Below are 17,418 nucleotides of genomic sequence, written 5' to 3'. Positions count from 1 at the left end.
TGGCTGAAACGGCCCTTTGAAGACGTCCACTTTGTGGAACTTGCATTGCTTAACAATTCATTGACACCATTGTACATACAGATCATTTGCGGATGTCAATATTCAGCTTAAACATTTATTTTTATACTTTTAAAAATCCACTAAAAGTTTGTAAAATGTTAGTAAGAAAATCTAATATTATATAACCATAATTTAAATTACCCTAGTAAAATCTTTAGCTAATAAAAAATTATTATGTAAGCATAATAATAATTATATAAATATTTTTTTACCTTTTTTGTCTTGTTTCTAGTCCAAATATCTACAAATTCCAAAAAAAAAAAAATTTGAAAAAGGAAATCTAAATTAAGTATTTTTTCCCCCTCAAAATAAGCAAAATAATCTATATCAGTTTCAGTTTGAAATCAGGTCACTTTACTTACCTCATTGGCAGATTATTTTGTCTGGTTTTACCTTAATTTGTTAATTATTAATGAAAACAAAAATATTTTACTTGTCTAGAAAATTGGATATTTTATTACTAAAAAGAAGAGTAAAAGTCTTAGTAAGAAAAGTATTCTTTGCAGTGCATGGATGGAGCTTAAAAGTTATGTTAACCCAAAAATGGGAATTATGTTATGATTTGCGTATATCCTCATGCCATTTCAAACCTGTTTGATTTTTTCTTCAGCAGAACACAAAAGACAAAGACATTCTAAAGAATGTCGGTAACAAAACTTGTGTGGTTTTACCACTCAACTATATGCTTACTAACTTCTATAGTAAACAGACAAAACAATATACCAGTGGTGTAAACAAAATAATCTAAAAACAAGTTTATTTTGCTCGCCCTACTGGCAGATTATTTAGGTTGATTTAAGGAGAAACTCAAATAATTTGGACTTTTTTGTTCTGAAAATAAGACAAAACTTTTACTTGTCTAGAAAATGCTACTTGTTTTTTTTTTTTTTTTTTTTGGTTAATTTTTTTCTACAATAAATAAAAGTCTAAATAGTTTTGCAGTGTTCAACAAAAGTAAGAAACAGTTTGAAGCAACTTGAGGTTGAGGGGAATAAACAATTGACTTACAAAATGTATATTTCTGGTTGAACTAATCCTTTAGACAGTCAACAGGTCATGGTGTCAATTCACAGAATAATCTGTAAAGTTAGTCACTTTAGACATAAGTTAACCAAATGCATAAATAATATAAAAAAAAATAATAAAAAGATGCCACTGTAAACATTACATAGGCTTAGCCTATAAATCTGATTTAGCGCCTTATTCAGATCAGATTGACCAAATTCAGATTAATTCCGGAATATTCCTGTTGATGAACAGACGTCAGTGACTCTTGGCACTTTAGTTTAGTCACACAGGAGGATGTGCGCAGGCCAGCAGAAAGGTGAGGCTCAGATGAACTTGTTTTTGGAATTGATAAGTCATTAAAATGTTACATGACACAGTGCTGGAATATTATCCTGTGGTTGCCAGCGTTTGCTCCACTCTATACCGGCCCTGCCTCTCCTTTCATGGCCAACCTGCAATGCGATGGGAATCCGAAAATAAATGTCCACACGACTAACTACAGAGCCACAACTGATACAATTTCCTGCTGTTTTCCACTCAGTGTGGCCGGATCTAGATCAGTATCTCCTTTTATTTGTTTGTCGACATCCCAAATACCTGTCATCGCCATTTGTTGGACATTGGCTCATATATCATATAAATGCAGTTCTCTTCATTTAAAGCAGAAGTGGAAACGTAGCGCTATATATAGTCGAGATTTAAGTATTTATCTTTGTGTATTTATATATATCTTTATTTATTATTACCCTGTAAGATAAGCTTCACAGATGGGCAGTGAGGTTTTGTGGATGTTTCTGTCATATTATTATTTCTCCTGTTGCTCATTTATGTAGAAAATATGGATTTACGTTGGAAGAGGCTCATTGATTTCAGCTACTCTTGTTTCAGTTCCTGTAATATTAGCTCAAGCCCAATTACTGCAGATTTGGTTGCCCTGATCTCTCAAGAGTGAGGTTTTTTCCCTTGCATCGCTTTGTTATTTTTCTCCCTCTCTTTCAGACTGCTCCGCGGTGTAGGAGATTTTAATTTTGAGGAGGGGTATTTTAGCATATTTCCTCATTATTATCGTCTAACCCTGCACAAAACTGTGCTTTAATACTTTAATTAAAAATGGAATCGTATCTCAGATGGGAATTAAAAGAGAAACATTTTTTGGTTGCCTTGTTTGTTTGTTTGCTGTCTTTTCCCCGTGCACGTTCCAAAACCATCTGCATGGAACATGGTTTTTCAGAAGCAGAGAATATCACAACTGTGATCTCGCATGTCAAGTGATCCATCTTAATTAGAAATGGTGAAATAAAACGTAATAAACAGTCTAGCTCAGAAACGTCTTTAAGCAGCAAATTATGCACAGATTCAAACATCATGTGAGCTTGGAAAATACTACAAAGTCATATTTGAGTCATCGTGCGGATGTGGAGTTTCTGAAGCACACTCCAAAACAAATGCCCTCTTTAAACTCTTTCACTTTTCAGAAATTCTGTCATTTTATCAAACCCATGAGAAATTAATACATTTTCAGAACACAAAGGAAGGTATTTAACCAAAACCTGAGAGATTTCCGTCAAACTCTGATGCCAAAAACATTAAAAATGTGTTTTAATCAAGGTAAATACAATACAAAAGGTCACAAATAAAAGCTTATTGTTTTTTAAAAAGTGTATCAGTTTCCATATTACTATAAAGTTTAATTTTTCCACCAATGATAATTGCAGGAATCATTATTGGTGATTTTGTACCAATTCTAACTGCTCATAATAGAACAGCAAATCATCATATTATCATATTATATTCGTCAGTTGTTTTAATATATCAGCACATACAGTACAAATACAATCTCACCTATACACTAGGAAAAAATAGGAAATATACAATCAAGCGAACATGATAATACAGTCCGGCTAGAAGCTAAAATATACACCATAGAATAGAAAAGCTGGAAAAAGTATTAATGTAATGCCAAAAAGGTGTCCATAGCTGCCAAAAGTCAGCTGGTTTTTGATGTATGTCATAGGTTTCTTGAGTGGAACTAGTGTACATACAGAAGGTACCTGAGGAGATGACCACAATAAAAGTGTACATTTCTTTGCCAGATAGACCAAGATTAAAAACAAATGTTTGGTGTGGGAGTCCAACATATTCTCTACTCCACCATATAACAAAATGTTATCGTAAAGAGTGCTTGTAGAAAATGATGCACTTTTTTCCAAAAAGAGATGATTTTGTCACAATAAATCATCATATAATAATTTCTGAAGGATATTGTGACACTGAATACTGAAATAATGATGATAAAAATACAGCTTTAACGCACCGGAATATATTAAATTTGAAACTACATTCAATAAGAAAAAAGTTATGTAAATTCCAATAATATTTCACAATTTAACTGTATTTTTAATCAAATAAATGCAGTTTTGGAATTGGCTTCTTTTAAAACATTTTTAAAAAACTCTTCCAAACTAGACTGGTACAGTAGTATATGATGAACACATTTCATTCTAGCATATATTGCTTGAGTTTTGGGTCAGCATACTTCTCAAAGCCTCTGAGATTTCATTATAAATACTTTCATTTTTTGGTTGTCTAACGGGTAGGAATGATGATTCATTTTGGATGAGCAAACCCTTTAAGTTCTGCAATGTGAGTATGGAAGAGTGAATTTATACCTGCTGCTAGTGATGTGCACCATTCACCCACCTGGCTGCAATTTGCTGCAATGCTCTGCAGCTGTTGCATGAGTAATAAAATACCTCATTGCTGGTTTCCTTTGGAACCTGCACACCACCTCCCCCACCTTATGAACTCTGCGTATCTGTTGTTTACAGAGATTCACCAGTAAGCAGGATGTGATAAGGCATTATAACATGCATAAGAAGAGGGACAACTCCCTGCAGCACGGATTCATGCGCTTCAGCCCTTTGGATGACTGTAGTGTGTACTACCATGGCTGTCATCTCAACGGCAAGAGTACCCACTACCACTGTATGCAGGTAAACCACAGCAAAATCCCCTAGCTTGCAAAAAAAAAAAAAAAGTGCACGATCACCTTCATACAGGAACATGCAAATATAAGTTCCTCTGCTAGTACAGGATTCGGGGACAAATAGTTTATTAAATAAAACATGGTGATTGATGCACCATAGGGGAGTTTACCAAAAAGAAATCAAAATTACTGGCAGAATAGCACAAATGATCTATATCGACGTTAAAGTTCTTCCTCTTGGAGTCTATATGAGAACTTTTTTTGTTCATAGGATAGAATGTGTCAGAATCAATAAATAAAAAGGACCAAGATGAACAGCATGTGTCCCCATTGTCCTCTTTCTCCCTCACTCCTTAATTGGCATGGATCAAATTCAGTTAGATGTTTACATGAACTCAACAGTTTTCACCTTTTAGTACCAAGTGGCAAGTTAAAGATTATTTCCCACCAGATCTGTTTAATTCTTTACATCTGCTTACTTTCAAGGTGTCACTTTTGAGCTGAACGCTTTGTCACGGAAGGCAACGGTGGCTCGTGACTTAAGATATATTCCCCCTCTCTCTTTTCCCTAACAGCGTGATTGTTATTAGACGTTTCAGGTCTTGTTTTAACAGCAGTGAGAACAGGCAGATGTTGGCACCCGTTCTCCTGATTTACGGAGAAAAAGCAGAGTGGCATTTTTTTCATTGTTTGCCTGAATATGGCCAAGTTGCACGGGTGAAAAGTGCCAGAGATGATATACAATTGCGGGTTTTAATTCAAACATTAGTTCACGTTTGTCTGCTGCCCAGAAGGCTCCTGAGCGCTGCTGTTGAGTAACATAGCCTTTCAAACCGAAGTGACAGTCTGCCCCCCCTTGACTCTCCCACTAAAACAGAGTCCTCTAATACACACTGAAAACCTTAAATGGAAGAAGGTTTCAACCACACACCACCTCACCATGCTGCTTTTGCGTGCCACATATCGCAAATCACGCAGACACACAAAAAAGAGTAGTCCTGTCTTTTATCTCTTTGAAGCTGTTTTCATGAAACGCACACCTGTTTTTTCGGGTAAAGGCTTCGCGTTTCATATTTTATGCGTTGTTGTCTCAAGAGTACGTTTTTAACAAAGCTCAGATCTTGAGACAATGTTTCCTGTTCATTTTTTAGGTCACCCGTTTCTTTGCTCCCCACATTGAGTTCATCGCCAAACTGAGCTATTTTTGTGTCGCATCTCGAGTTGTTGTTTTTATGTCCCTGCAGACTACAAGAGCTCAAGCACCAAGCCACGCTTCTCATACTGAGCATTTTTCAACAAACTGAAACTCACACATGGTGTTTACTTCCAAGCCGTGCACACGCTTTGCCTCACGAAAGCGCTTTTTTATTTATTTCCTGTCTGTCAGGTGGCCTGCAACAAGGTGTACACAAGCACTTCTGATGTCATGACTCATGAGAACTTCCATAAGAAAAATGCACAGCTGATCAATGATGGCTTCCAGAGGTTTCGTGCCGTTGAAGATTGCGGGACGGTCGGGTGCCAGTTCTACGCACAGAAGACCACCCACTTCCACTGCAGGTATGATGGGCTTTGATTAAAAAAAAACAGTGATTTTTTTTCATTAATGTTGTCACTTGGTGGGCGACACAGTGGCACAATGGGTAGCGCTGTCACCTCACAGCAAGAAGGTCGCTGGTTCGAGCCCCAGCTGGGCCAGTTAGCATTTCTGTGTTGGAGTGGGTTTCCTCCGGGTGCTCCGGCTTCCCCCACAGTCCAAAGATATGTGGTATAGGTTAACTGAAAAAGCTAAGTTGGCCGTAGTGTATGTGTGGGTGTGACTGCAAGAGTGTATGGGTGTTTCCCAGCACAAGGCTGCAGCTGGAAGGGCATCCGCTGCGTAAAACACATGCTGGATAAGTTGGTGGTCCATTCCACTGTGGCAACCCTGATTAATAAAGGGACAACGCAGAAAAGAAAATGAATAAATGAATGGTTCACTTGGCAACCAAACATTGGTGCACACCATCTATGAAATGGATCTACTTCTAAAAAAAAGTGGATCTGGTGCACAGAAATATGAAGACATCTAGATGAACATAAAACTGGACACTCCTCACAAGATGCAGCTATAAAAAGGACAGAATGCTCATAGAGATTGTTCACCCAAAATTAAAAATGAGCTCGTTATTTACTCTCCCTCATGTGATTTTAAACCTTTATGAGATGTTTTTCTTCTGTTTAACACAAACAAAGATATTTTGAAGAATTCTGATTGCCGGCACCCATCAACTTCCATAATGGGGAAGAAAAGGACTGAGGATGTCAATGTTTGCCAGCTACCAGCAATTTTTAAAATGTCTTATTTTGCATTGAACAGAAGAAATTAACTCAAGTAGGTGTTGAACAAGTGAAGAGTGAGTAAATGATGATATGATTGTCATGTTTGGGTGAATCATCCTGTAAACCTTTCTTTTTTTTTTCTCCATCTATTCTTAAGGAGATTTCAACTACTAATACAGACAAACAAATTTATTGTTTGGTTTATTGATTCAATATTTGATTGCTATTTTTTATCTGAAGGTTCTAAAAAATGTGAGTGCTAGGTGAAACAGGACTAAATTAAATCAAAACCAAAATAACTGCACTACAAGGCCAAATACTCCCTTAACTGCCCGCCTTAAATTTTGACCGTTATAAATAATGACTGTTAAAGTCATTTAAAGAAGGACTGTTTTAAATAATGGTTTACACACACGGCATTGTTGGTTTACAAAATAAGCAAACAAACATAATCCCAATGCACTACTACACTTGATTTTGGTTTAATTGTAAAAAAAAAAAAAAAGTGTTAAATGAGAATCTGAAATATTTCATGGCATACTTCAAAAAATAAAGATGATTTAGTATTCAAATTTTTTTATTTTCAATATTTTTGTTAAATAAATTGGTCTAACTCTTCATATTTTCAGATTTTTCATAATATGCAGTATGCATATGTTTTAATTCCGGTACTTTTGCCATAAACCAACATATCAACCATTTGGTAGAGATTGATATTTTAAAAATTACGGGGTGTGTTGAAAAAAAAATGCTTTGAGTGTGTTAACTAGCGACATTAAGAGTTAAGAAATGCCATCCAAACATTTTTTTCTTGGTGGGGCAGTTGAAGGGTTAATGTGCCCTATTTATAGAGTAATCCTTCATCTTTTCACCTCTCAGGCGTCCAGGCTGTACCTTCACCTTCAAGAACAAGTGTGACATCGAGAAGCACAAGAGCTATCACATCAAAGACGATGCTTATGCCAAGGACGGCTTCAAGAAGTTTTACAAATACGAGGAGTGCAAGTATGAAGGCTGTGTCTACAGCAAGGCCACCAACCATTTCCACTGCATACGCCAAGGCTGCGGCTTCACCTTTACCTCCACCAGCCAGATGACCTCACACAAGCGCAAGCACGAGCGCCGCCACATTCGCTCCTCAGGCGTCCTTGGCCTCACTTCCTCCTTCCTGTTGCCCAAAGAGGAGCAGGACGAGTCCAGCAATGATGACCTCATGGACTACTCTGCCATCAGCAGCAAGAACTCTAGCTTAAGTGCTTCTCCGACGACCCAGCAATCCTCCACCATCCCGCATCTGCTGCCCACTCCCACCACAACCATGTGTTCCAGCCAGAGCGTCAAGCCCACCGCTGCTCTGCCTCCAGCTAGCCGCATTTCGACGCTGCTGTCCCAGGCCCTGCCCAGCAATGTACCCATGGCCCTGGCACTTTCTAACAGCGCACTGGCAGGTGCTTCCAATGCTTTCTTTCCCCTCATTCCCAGAATGCCCATGCCGCTCCCACCCTCTGCCGCTGGTCTAATCTCTGCTGCCACGTCTGTGGCCCACTCCATGCCCAGCGATTCTCTGCCCCAGACCTCAACTCCAACTGGGGACCTGGCTGCTGCTACTGTTGCTTCCACCCCAACTTCCTTCGCTGCGTCATCAATTATGGAGAAGATGTCAGCTAGCAAGGGTCTGATATCGCCCATGATGGCCCGACTGGCAGCCGCTGCCCTGAAGCCCTCCGGTAACCCTGATGCAGGTGAGTTTATTTCACTTATTATCAGCTTCAAATAAACTGTGAAGTGATTCCTGTTTGTTTTTCAATTTTAAGATGAGTCATTATTAGAGCCAGACAGATTCTGCAAACATTTTTTGTTATTTCTGCTAAGAATTTTGTGAAGAATCTACATATTTATGCAGAATTATTTTAGGAGTATCATTTTAGCTGTTCAATAAACTTTTACAGATATAACAAAGTAGTTTTACAGAGAAAAAAAATATATATATATATTATTCCCTCCCCTACACTTTAAACAAGGGTAGGGGTTTTCTCTATCTAAAAGAGAAAAAGAGTATCATAACTAAAAGCTTAATATATGAAATAAAAAAAATACATTTTTATTTAATATTTACAATGCAAATCAAATTAGATTATTTGGTAAACAAAGCAAGTGTCCTATATAATATAAAAAAAAGAAAATATTATGGTAACTTTACAACAAGGTTCATTAGTTAATGCATTTACTGACATGAACTAATCATGAACAACACATGTACAGCATTTATTGATCATTTTGAACATTTTGAACATATTGAACATTTACTGATGCATTATTAACATCCAAGTCCATGCTTGTTAACATTAGTTAATGCACCATGAGTTGAACTACTGTATTTTCATTAACTAACGTTAACTAGCATGAACAAATACAGTGGTAAATGTATTGTTCATTGTTTGTTCATGTTAGTAAATGCATTAATTAACATTAACTAATGAACCTTATTGTAAAGTGTGACCAATATTACTTTACAAACTCAAATTGTAAATAAATCATATAGACATTTTAATATTACTGTTACAATATCACAATAATATTAGTGAAATTAATTTAAAAACGGAATAAATATAAATTTACACACATTTACACAAGAAATACATAGACTAAATGATGGGCTTAAAATCTGCAGATTTCTGCTCACACAGATTTTGTGTGGGCGTAGTCATTATTATTATTAGATAAGCCTAGTTATTTGGCTAGTATTAAAATGCTATGCAATTGTATCTGAATAAAATAGTAAAATGCAGGAGAAATCAATTTAAATGCCACAAGTGAATATATGAAGATGTATTTTAAAATTTTTGCTGTTTTTAACAATCAACTTCACCTAACTTTAACTTTATCTTTTAGACTTTACTTTAGTGATACAGTAGATGATTGGAAATGTAAGGTAAATGTAACAAATATGCACGCACAATCCAATCAAAAGTGACTAATAATGGAAAATTAAATAAATCTAGAAATCAGAAAAATCTATAAATATAAATCTATTAATTTTGGCCACTAATTAATATAGTATTAATGCTAATTAATTGCATTTCAACCTTAAATTAACAGAAAAAGAAGAACTGTAAAATCTTCAGTTGAGAACACCTGTCTAAATATGTAGAACTGGCCTGTTATTTCACTATAGGTCAAAAGTTTGGGGTCAGTTTTTTTTTCATGTTTTTTTTTTTTCATCAAGGCATTATTAATTAAATTAAAAAGGTTAAACATTTATTTATTACCATTAACATTATTAATAATAATAATATTAATTATTATTATTATTATTATGATTAGAGTGATATCTGAAGGATCATATGACTCTGGAGACTGTAGTAATGAAGCTGAAAATGCATTATTAAAATCATTGAAATAAATGATTAAATTAAATATTAAACTAATTTTAAACTGTTATTTTATAGTGCAATAACATTTCACCATTTTACAATTTGTACTGCATTTTTGATGAAATAAATGCAGCTTTGGTGAGCAGAATAAGCTTATTTGAAACTTAAAATTGAAATTTAAAATTTAAAAAAAAAATTCAAATTTTAAATTTTAAAAATGCTACTGACCCCAAACTTTTGACCGGTAGTGCACATAGAACAGGCAAAAAATAAAAACTTACATTGTCAACATATCAGATTTCTCAGTGCTTTTAATCATGAGAGCATCAGTTCTTTGAGTCCATTTGTTCCTCTTTCTTCGCATTCACCCATCAGCAAGAGGGCACTTTCAGGTCATCTGCTCACAGACGCTACACAAATCTCTGATTTCAGGATTAGGGCAAAATATTAAAGGGCTGGTTTGCTGCTCTAGTCTTGTTATTGCAGCGATCATTGTCATGATACCCACAATCCATTAGCAGATAAGTGCTGAACTAGTGAGTGGGCTCTGTAAAGCTGCCTCTAATAGCATTCTCAGGAGGATCCCAGGGCCTGTGTTCTACATGCTTCCTCATCACCGGCCTCTTATCTGAGCGTGCACTCGTTCCAACCAAATGGAGCCTGAATAATATTAAGTTGAGAAATTGGAGGTACAAAGCAGCTTTTTATATGCACTCTGATATAGAGGAAGAAATATCAGAAACTGTTGAAGCAGAAATGACTCAGCGCTCCAGAGAGGGGGGATGCATGTGTGTGTGTGTGTGTGTGTGTGTGTGTGTGTGTTTGTATGTGTGTGTGTATAGATAAAAGCACTACTTGTTTCAGTATGAAAATACTGATGTGAAGTCTTTACTCTCCAGCTGTTTTTCTGGTAGTAAGTGAGTGGATTTCCTTGCAAAAGGAAAATACCGTAAAGGGTGTCATGATACTACATCAATTGGCATTTTTAGACCAGTAAGCAAGAGCTTTCTTGCAAAAGGTATAATGCTCCTGGTATAAATGCTCTTCTGAGTGCCTTTATTTGTGTAAAGTTTCAGGTGTGAGAAAAGATCGAGCATGTTGTTTCATGTGTACGCACCTTGCATTCAGTTTTGGTAAATTCAAGAAAAGTTGAGAAAAAAAATCCCCTACTCGGCAGAATTGAGACTGCAGATCATAATGTGGCATTGCTAATTTTACACGTTTGCTCAGAAAAGACGTGTGAACAGGACATTTGGGTAAAATATGAAGAGGATGTGGTCAGAGCACTGCGTTAGAAAAGAGAACGATGTTTACTGCGGCTATTTTCAAACAGCTTTGTTTTTTTTCGAACACTTTTTTTTTTTTTTAATCAAGAGCTAGTTTGCAAACAAACACATTTCAGTCTTACTGTTCAACACAAGTCGCTTGCTAATTTGTTCAGGTGGCTTCATTTCCTTGTCGAATACTTCAGATTTTAAATCCATGCTCACCCCTAGTGTGTTTTGGAGGATCTTGAAATCTGAGGGGTTTGCTAATTAGACACCCAGTACAAATTATCTTTCATGAGTTCAGTAACTTTGTTGAGGTAATTACACAGTACAACATTATTCTTGGATAATTTCCAGCAAAAAAAAAACAAAAAAACCCACAGCATCGTGAGCATGTGCACCCCCTCCTCGTTCTCTTAGATCATCGCCGATTTTTGTCATAGAAACTGCAACGCTGAAGGTTTAATGACTCTCTTCTCACGTGGTCGTTATTTAAACGTCCCTTGTTAAAGTCAGGCAGTTTATTCCTAGAAGAAATGCGAGAGAAAGACAGTGAGAGCCGTTTACAGACAGGCGGGGAGGTTCAAATCACTACGACATGCTTCTCACACATAAAGACCACAGATCTGAACGGATTGGAGGTGGACGAACTAGGCGCAAAGACAGGCGGTAATTAGTCAACTGAGCAGCAGAAGACTGAAAATAGGGCTGGAATAAGCTACCGACTTTATTAGAATGTGATGCGCCTTAAGCTGACACGTCGCAATGAGTCATTAGTTCACCTCCATAACCAACACACAGAGTCAAATCACACGCGTCAGGAAGGTTAGAGTGACACTATCAGATAAACTCATGTTTGTGACCTCAAGGATTGACTCTTTTTTTCTTTTCACATGGTTAAACGCCCTCTGAACTGAAGGCCAAGGGCAGGGTGGGTGCTAACTGTCAGGTTTCCTCAGCGGGCTCTCTTTCTTAAATAACATCCACCCCGACCTCGCAATCACTGCTGATGCACTCAGAGCTGTTTTTTAATAAAATACCACTTACTGGCTAGCAAAAGCCTGGCTTTCTCTGTATAGCCGGAGGACAAATTAATATTTCAATCATTTGGGGATTGGAGGAAAAGCCAGGTCGCATTCCCGTCAGCATCCCTCCCGCCTCCTCTCCACGTCGTCTGCATACCTATTTTGAAAATCCGATCGAGAGGTCACGCTATTTGAACCGATCTGATTGGCTGTCACCTCTAATCTGACGGACAAGCAGATGTTCCTTTTGGGCATGCTCGGTGGCGGCCGTCGCCAGGCCAACAAGGACAAGCGGCGACGGCAGGGAGGGGCGGGCAGTCTGAATCTGCCACTTTCCCTCAGCATTAGCATGCCTCTTAATGACCAGTTAAGAGGCAGGCCTGCAAATGAGTTGTGACAAGCGCTGCTGAAAACGGAGCCTTTTTCCCTCATTCCTGCTGCCTCTCAATCAACGTTTAAACGCCTTGACGGCCTGACATAATTCCGCAATAATTATCACTCCTGGTCTTCTCCTTGGCCAGGACAGAAGTCAGATTGGATCTCATCACAGTGGAATAATGCTGACCAACAATAACTTTGTCTCTCTCCTCAGGGATGGGGCAGGCAGGCCAGTTTAATCCGGTCGAGGTGAAGCAGGAGCCGGTGGACGGTGCAGCCTCGCAAGAGTCTATCCAGGAGCATAGCCTGGACTTGAGCAAGAAAGACCACAGGTACCCCCCCTCAGCTCATGCCCAAACCCGCCCCGCCGTGATTTATCTCTGGAATAATGCCGTATTGTGTTAATTAGTGTGAGTGCTCTTGTTAAAACCCCCTTCACAAGGTGGGTCCGTGGAGTGATCAAGGAGGACGAGATTTACACTCTCCCTCCTTCTCCCACCATGAGGCCTCCTTTGAGGAAATCCATCATACGAATGCAAAAATTCCCTCATAATGCGCTCTTTTCATAATGCGCGTCAAGTATGAGGCATGACATGTTTGCACATTCATTTAGATGAAAGTGTGTTTGCATAAACCCTAATTTCCAGCCTCCTTAGCCTTTTTTTGCTCATTCGTCGTCATTGTATATTCATAATCTGAGATAAATTATAATATTTACTGTTCTCATGCAAATCCCGCCTAAACACTGTTCATTTTGCGTCTTCTAGCGCTGAATCAAACGGACACCCTGCGCCGGGAAATACATCTCTTTTATCCTCACTTATGAATAAGGTAAGATTCATCCATCAAACGCTTTTCATCCCAAGACAAATTAGCAGGATGCAGAGGGGGCTGTTTGTTTTTTAATGTTTCACCGCTAATAGGATGAGTTTGTATCATTTAAATTTTCCAGCCATTTTTCATACAATGTAATTTCAGCCCGCCGCTCGCAAATTAATATAATGAAGCAGGAGCCGGTTGCCACGGCAGATATATAGAGATGTTTGTTTTTTGATGAGCTGTTTTGAACTCTCTGCGCATTTTTTTTCATCGGCTTTCTTCTTTTTCTCCTCCATCTGCTCTATCTTTATTTATGGACTTTGTAAATTATTTGATTAAAAAGTCAGCGGCGTGGGGGAAAAAAAAGGCAACTGTCACCCTCATTTTTTAAAAAGACGAAATGGTGCCGAACAGATATTTAAATGTTGTGTGTTTTTGTGGGGATTAAAATGGACATTGTTTTAATCATACATCTTCTGTGACTGATATAGATGGTGCACATGTACCATTACCTTGATGATTTAAATAGAAAACTCGCTCTAGTTCTCCTGACAGCTTAGCTCAGCTTTCTCTCTCTTCCTGTCTCGCTTTCTCTCTCTCTCTCCGCTTCACTGAAACACACTGAAGCCTCAAACACAGAAAGTGTTGTAGAACTGTGTGATGAAACGTGCCTAAGCATGTGTTAATGTGTGCAGATGAATCCTGGTTTCTTCAACGCTCTGGATTTGAAGTCAGAGCTGGAGGGAGCTCAGGCAGCAGACGGCTCAGACGCAGCTCAGTATCTCAGTAGGGTAATGAAGAGGTCGAGCCCAGAGAAGCCCACTGAGCTGTGGAAAACCTACCTGCGCAGGTGCCTCAAATCATCTTGTGTCCCTACAGAATCCTTTCCAGCTTTAGCTTTACCTTGCCTTTTCCTTTTTTTAAAAGCACAGAACTAAGACTTTGTTTTACACTTGTGAGTTAAATTTAGATGGGGTTTACTTTTTTTCTTTCTTTCTTTCTTTCTTTCTTTCTTTCTTTCTTTCTTTCTTTCTTTCTTTCTTTCTTTCTTTCTTTCTTTCTTTCTTTCGTTCTTTCGTTCTTACCTTCTTTCTTTCCTTCTTATTTTTTTTTAAATTATAATTAAAGAGTTGGTCTACTATAATATCATATTTTAAACTTTAGTTGATGTGTAATGTAGCTGTGTAAACATAAACAATATCTCTCAATGCAATACGCTCAAAGTTCAATACAAAGGGAGGCACTGGCTTCTACAGAGTTAGCTTGGCAAAACCTACAGCGAACAAGGTTGGGGACTACAAAAAAAATACATCCGGGCTAGTGAGATCACTAATGCTTCATATTACAAACGTTCACCACACGCACACACCCTGCGCAGTGAAGGGACGTGGCTAGAGGCGCTGTAATGTTATAGAAGAGAAAGCTAAAATGCTGTTCAATCGCTGCTATTTCCACAGAACTTCCTCTGTTTCTTTTTTTGGGCTTCGACACGACACAGAGAAGGGTTTACAATTTAATTTAATTATGTTTGAGAGAATTATGCAAAAAGATATAGCTCTAGCATTTGACAAAGGACAGCTTCCAGAATCTCTCTCAGTTAAGTGCTGGATTCGGCTAAAAACTCCTAAAAGAAGGAGCACCTAAGCCATAATAGATGAAGTTGCGGATTGTAAGTATATTTATTTGGTAAAATTGATCAATTAAATGCATAGTGTAGGGTTAATAGTATGTGGTAGCAAGGATGTAAACAAAGATTTAAACAAAAGGAAATGCTGTTTAGCACCATTAATTTAGCTACCAATTCATATTTATCCATCAAACCCCTGTAAACACTTTCTGTGCATCCGCTTTCCCTGCTTTCTACATCTCAAATAACTAATAATGCTAAAATAATATCTTGCGAAAGATATGTGAATGTTTCATATTACTTACACATGCTTATTTAGAACATATGTGAAAGACACTTTTCAGATTTTATTTAGAGAGCAGGCATGAGGTTCAGCTGTGTCCTTTTCATTTTCAGGCTCAAACTGATACGGCTAGCAGCTACTCTGGTTGACAGTATTTAAACAGCAGAGGCACAGCATGTGCAGTTAGAGGCATGAGGCTTTTCCTGGTGATGTGGAGCTGATTTATGATTCACAGCAAATTATGTTAGCTAACCAATCAGAGCCTCTTGAGGGCGGGTATATAAAGTAATATATAAGAAGAAAAAAACACAATTTTCTACAAATAAAGCATGAGCACGCATTGCTTTGAATTTATAAACACAACCAAGCCTTAACCAAGCCTTTTTACACTCTGAACCACCTCTTTAAAACCTTATAGTCATATAAATTCATATTTATTTTTCAGTTTCCTTTTGTTTTTTATATTTACATTTACTTGCTGTTCAATCTTTGGAAGTATATTTCATCAAAGATAAAGCAAACAAGTGAAAATAAATGTTCTATTTTAGCATTGAATTAGTCATGTGGATGCTGCTTTCTTACTGCCTTTTATTTTATTCTTACTGTTTTTTTATATATATATTTTAATTTCATCGAGTGTATTCTTTATCAAAGTAGTAGAATAATATAAAATAATTCTCATATTGCTGGATTATTTACGTGAGCTAAAACTAAAGTAAACATTTGCACACCTAAAATATACACGTGCCTCTTATACATTATACAATGTAATTTTAAATCATGGGCATGTTATTAATGTCAGCCACTCTACTCAGCATGCCCAAATAAATCCTCCATAACAGAAAATACAGCTGTATCTTGGCTCTACACCCTCTGTGTTTTGTTGAAGGGGGTGTCTGGTTTTTGTCGCCATCCTTCTTTATGATGTACCCTTTTGCTTGTCATTGCCATCCACAGTGTTTGTTCCCAGGTTGTTATGTGGAAAGAAAAGATTTATCCAGAGCATGTGATGTTATGTGCAGTATTTAGTTACAGAGCCCTAGCGCAATGTCCTGGCCAGAGACCTGCTGCTTTGGGCTTAGGCATATAATTCACCTAAAGAACCACTTTCCTGAAAGTCAGATGTTCATGAGCTAAATCGAGAACGCGTTTGAGAAACTGACCTTAATTTACCAGCAATACACATCTTGAACTTTCTCTCTTTCTCACATCTGTACAGGTATGACATTGATGATTTCTGTGAAGCCCATTGTGATTTCTTGCACAAGATCCATTTTCATTGCCTGGTGGAGGACTGTGGGGCTCTCTTCAGCACGGTGGACGGAGCCATCAAACACGCCAAGTGAGGAACATTACAATCAAACACGATGACGTTAAATCAAAGTTTTGAAATGTTAAAGTTCACACCAAAGCGTGCATACACACAATTTACATGATTATGATCTAGCTATGTTAATTTGCTGCTATGTTTGGCAGCATATCTAATGGGAGATGCACCTCTCTTTCATTAGCTTCCACTTCAGAGCCAACCTGAAGGTTAAATCGGAGCCCCCTTTCAACGAGAGCAAGGAATCCAACGATAGCGGACCTAATCAAATGTCTGCCCCCATTTCCATGGCCAAGACGCCCCCTGTGGAGGTGCCCAGTCTGGCTGTGTCAGGGGGCTACAGCTCGTCCCCTTCTTTCCAAGCCTGGAAACAGCTAGCCGGTTCGATCCCCCAACTTCCTGCCTCCATGCCCAGTATGCCAGCCACTTCCCCTCTAGCCACAACGTCGCTGGAAAACGCCAAGCCTCAGGTCAAGCCTGGCTTCCTGCAGTTTCAGGACAAGTGAGTAGACGATGTCATTCTTGTAAATTCATAATGCCGTGGTGGTGTGATTTGAATGGCTTGTCCTGCCTGTATTTCCATGTCTTCTGCGCAGTTTTAAATATCTGATGGACGTGTTGTCATGCTTATCTCCCACAGTGATCCTTGTCTGGCCACCGACTGCAAATACTCCAATAAGTTCCACTTCCACTGTCTGTTTGGAAATTGCAAATATGTGTGTAAGACATCCGGGAAGGCTGAGTCGCATTGCCTGGACCACATTAACCCCAACAACAACCTGGTGAATGTGCGAGACCAGTTCTCCTACTATTCTCTGCAATGCCTTTGTCCTAACCAGGTGAGCATCATTTTAACAAGAAGTATCTTATGAAATAGTTATTGTTTTTTTATTTCTTATATAATTAGATTTTTTTAACCTCAATATTTTAATTTTCATGTT

The 17,418-nt window shown here is 38.0% G+C and overlaps 1 protein-coding gene across 50 annotated transcripts in view; it reads left to right on the top strand.

Moving 5' to 3' along the window:
- Positions 1-17,418, top strand: part of casz1 (castor zinc finger 1) — a 333,881-nt gene that overhangs the window by 303,167 nt on the left and 13,296 nt on the right. For all 50 annotated transcript variants that reach the window (XM_087307326.1, XM_087307351.1, XM_087307357.1 and 47 more), the window contains 9 exons: positions 3,897-4,061; positions 5,442-5,614; positions 7,256-8,118; positions 12,636-12,753; positions 13,189-13,252; positions 13,936-14,090; positions 16,370-16,492; positions 16,662-16,979; positions 17,118-17,316. In XM_087307326.1, coding sequence (XP_087163452.1) covers positions 3,897-4,061; positions 5,442-5,614; positions 7,256-8,118; positions 12,636-12,753; positions 13,189-13,252; positions 13,936-14,090; positions 16,370-16,492; positions 16,662-16,979; positions 17,118-17,316 — 2,178 coding nt within the window. The remainder of the gene's footprint in view (positions 1-3,896; positions 4,062-5,441; positions 5,615-7,255; positions 8,119-12,635; positions 12,754-13,188; positions 13,253-13,935; positions 14,091-16,369; positions 16,493-16,661; positions 16,980-17,117; positions 17,317-17,418) is intronic.

The sequence above is a fragment of the Danio rerio genome, chromosome 23 (genome assembly GCF_052040795.2).
Source record: "Danio rerio strain M-AB ecotype USA chromosome 23, GRCz13ab, whole genome shotgun sequence".
NCBI classification, from domain to species: domain Eukaryota; kingdom Metazoa; phylum Chordata; class Actinopteri; order Cypriniformes; family Danionidae; genus Danio; species Danio rerio.
The sequence above is the reverse complement of the archived record's forward strand: the minus strand, read 5'-3'. Positions and strand labels throughout refer to the sequence as shown.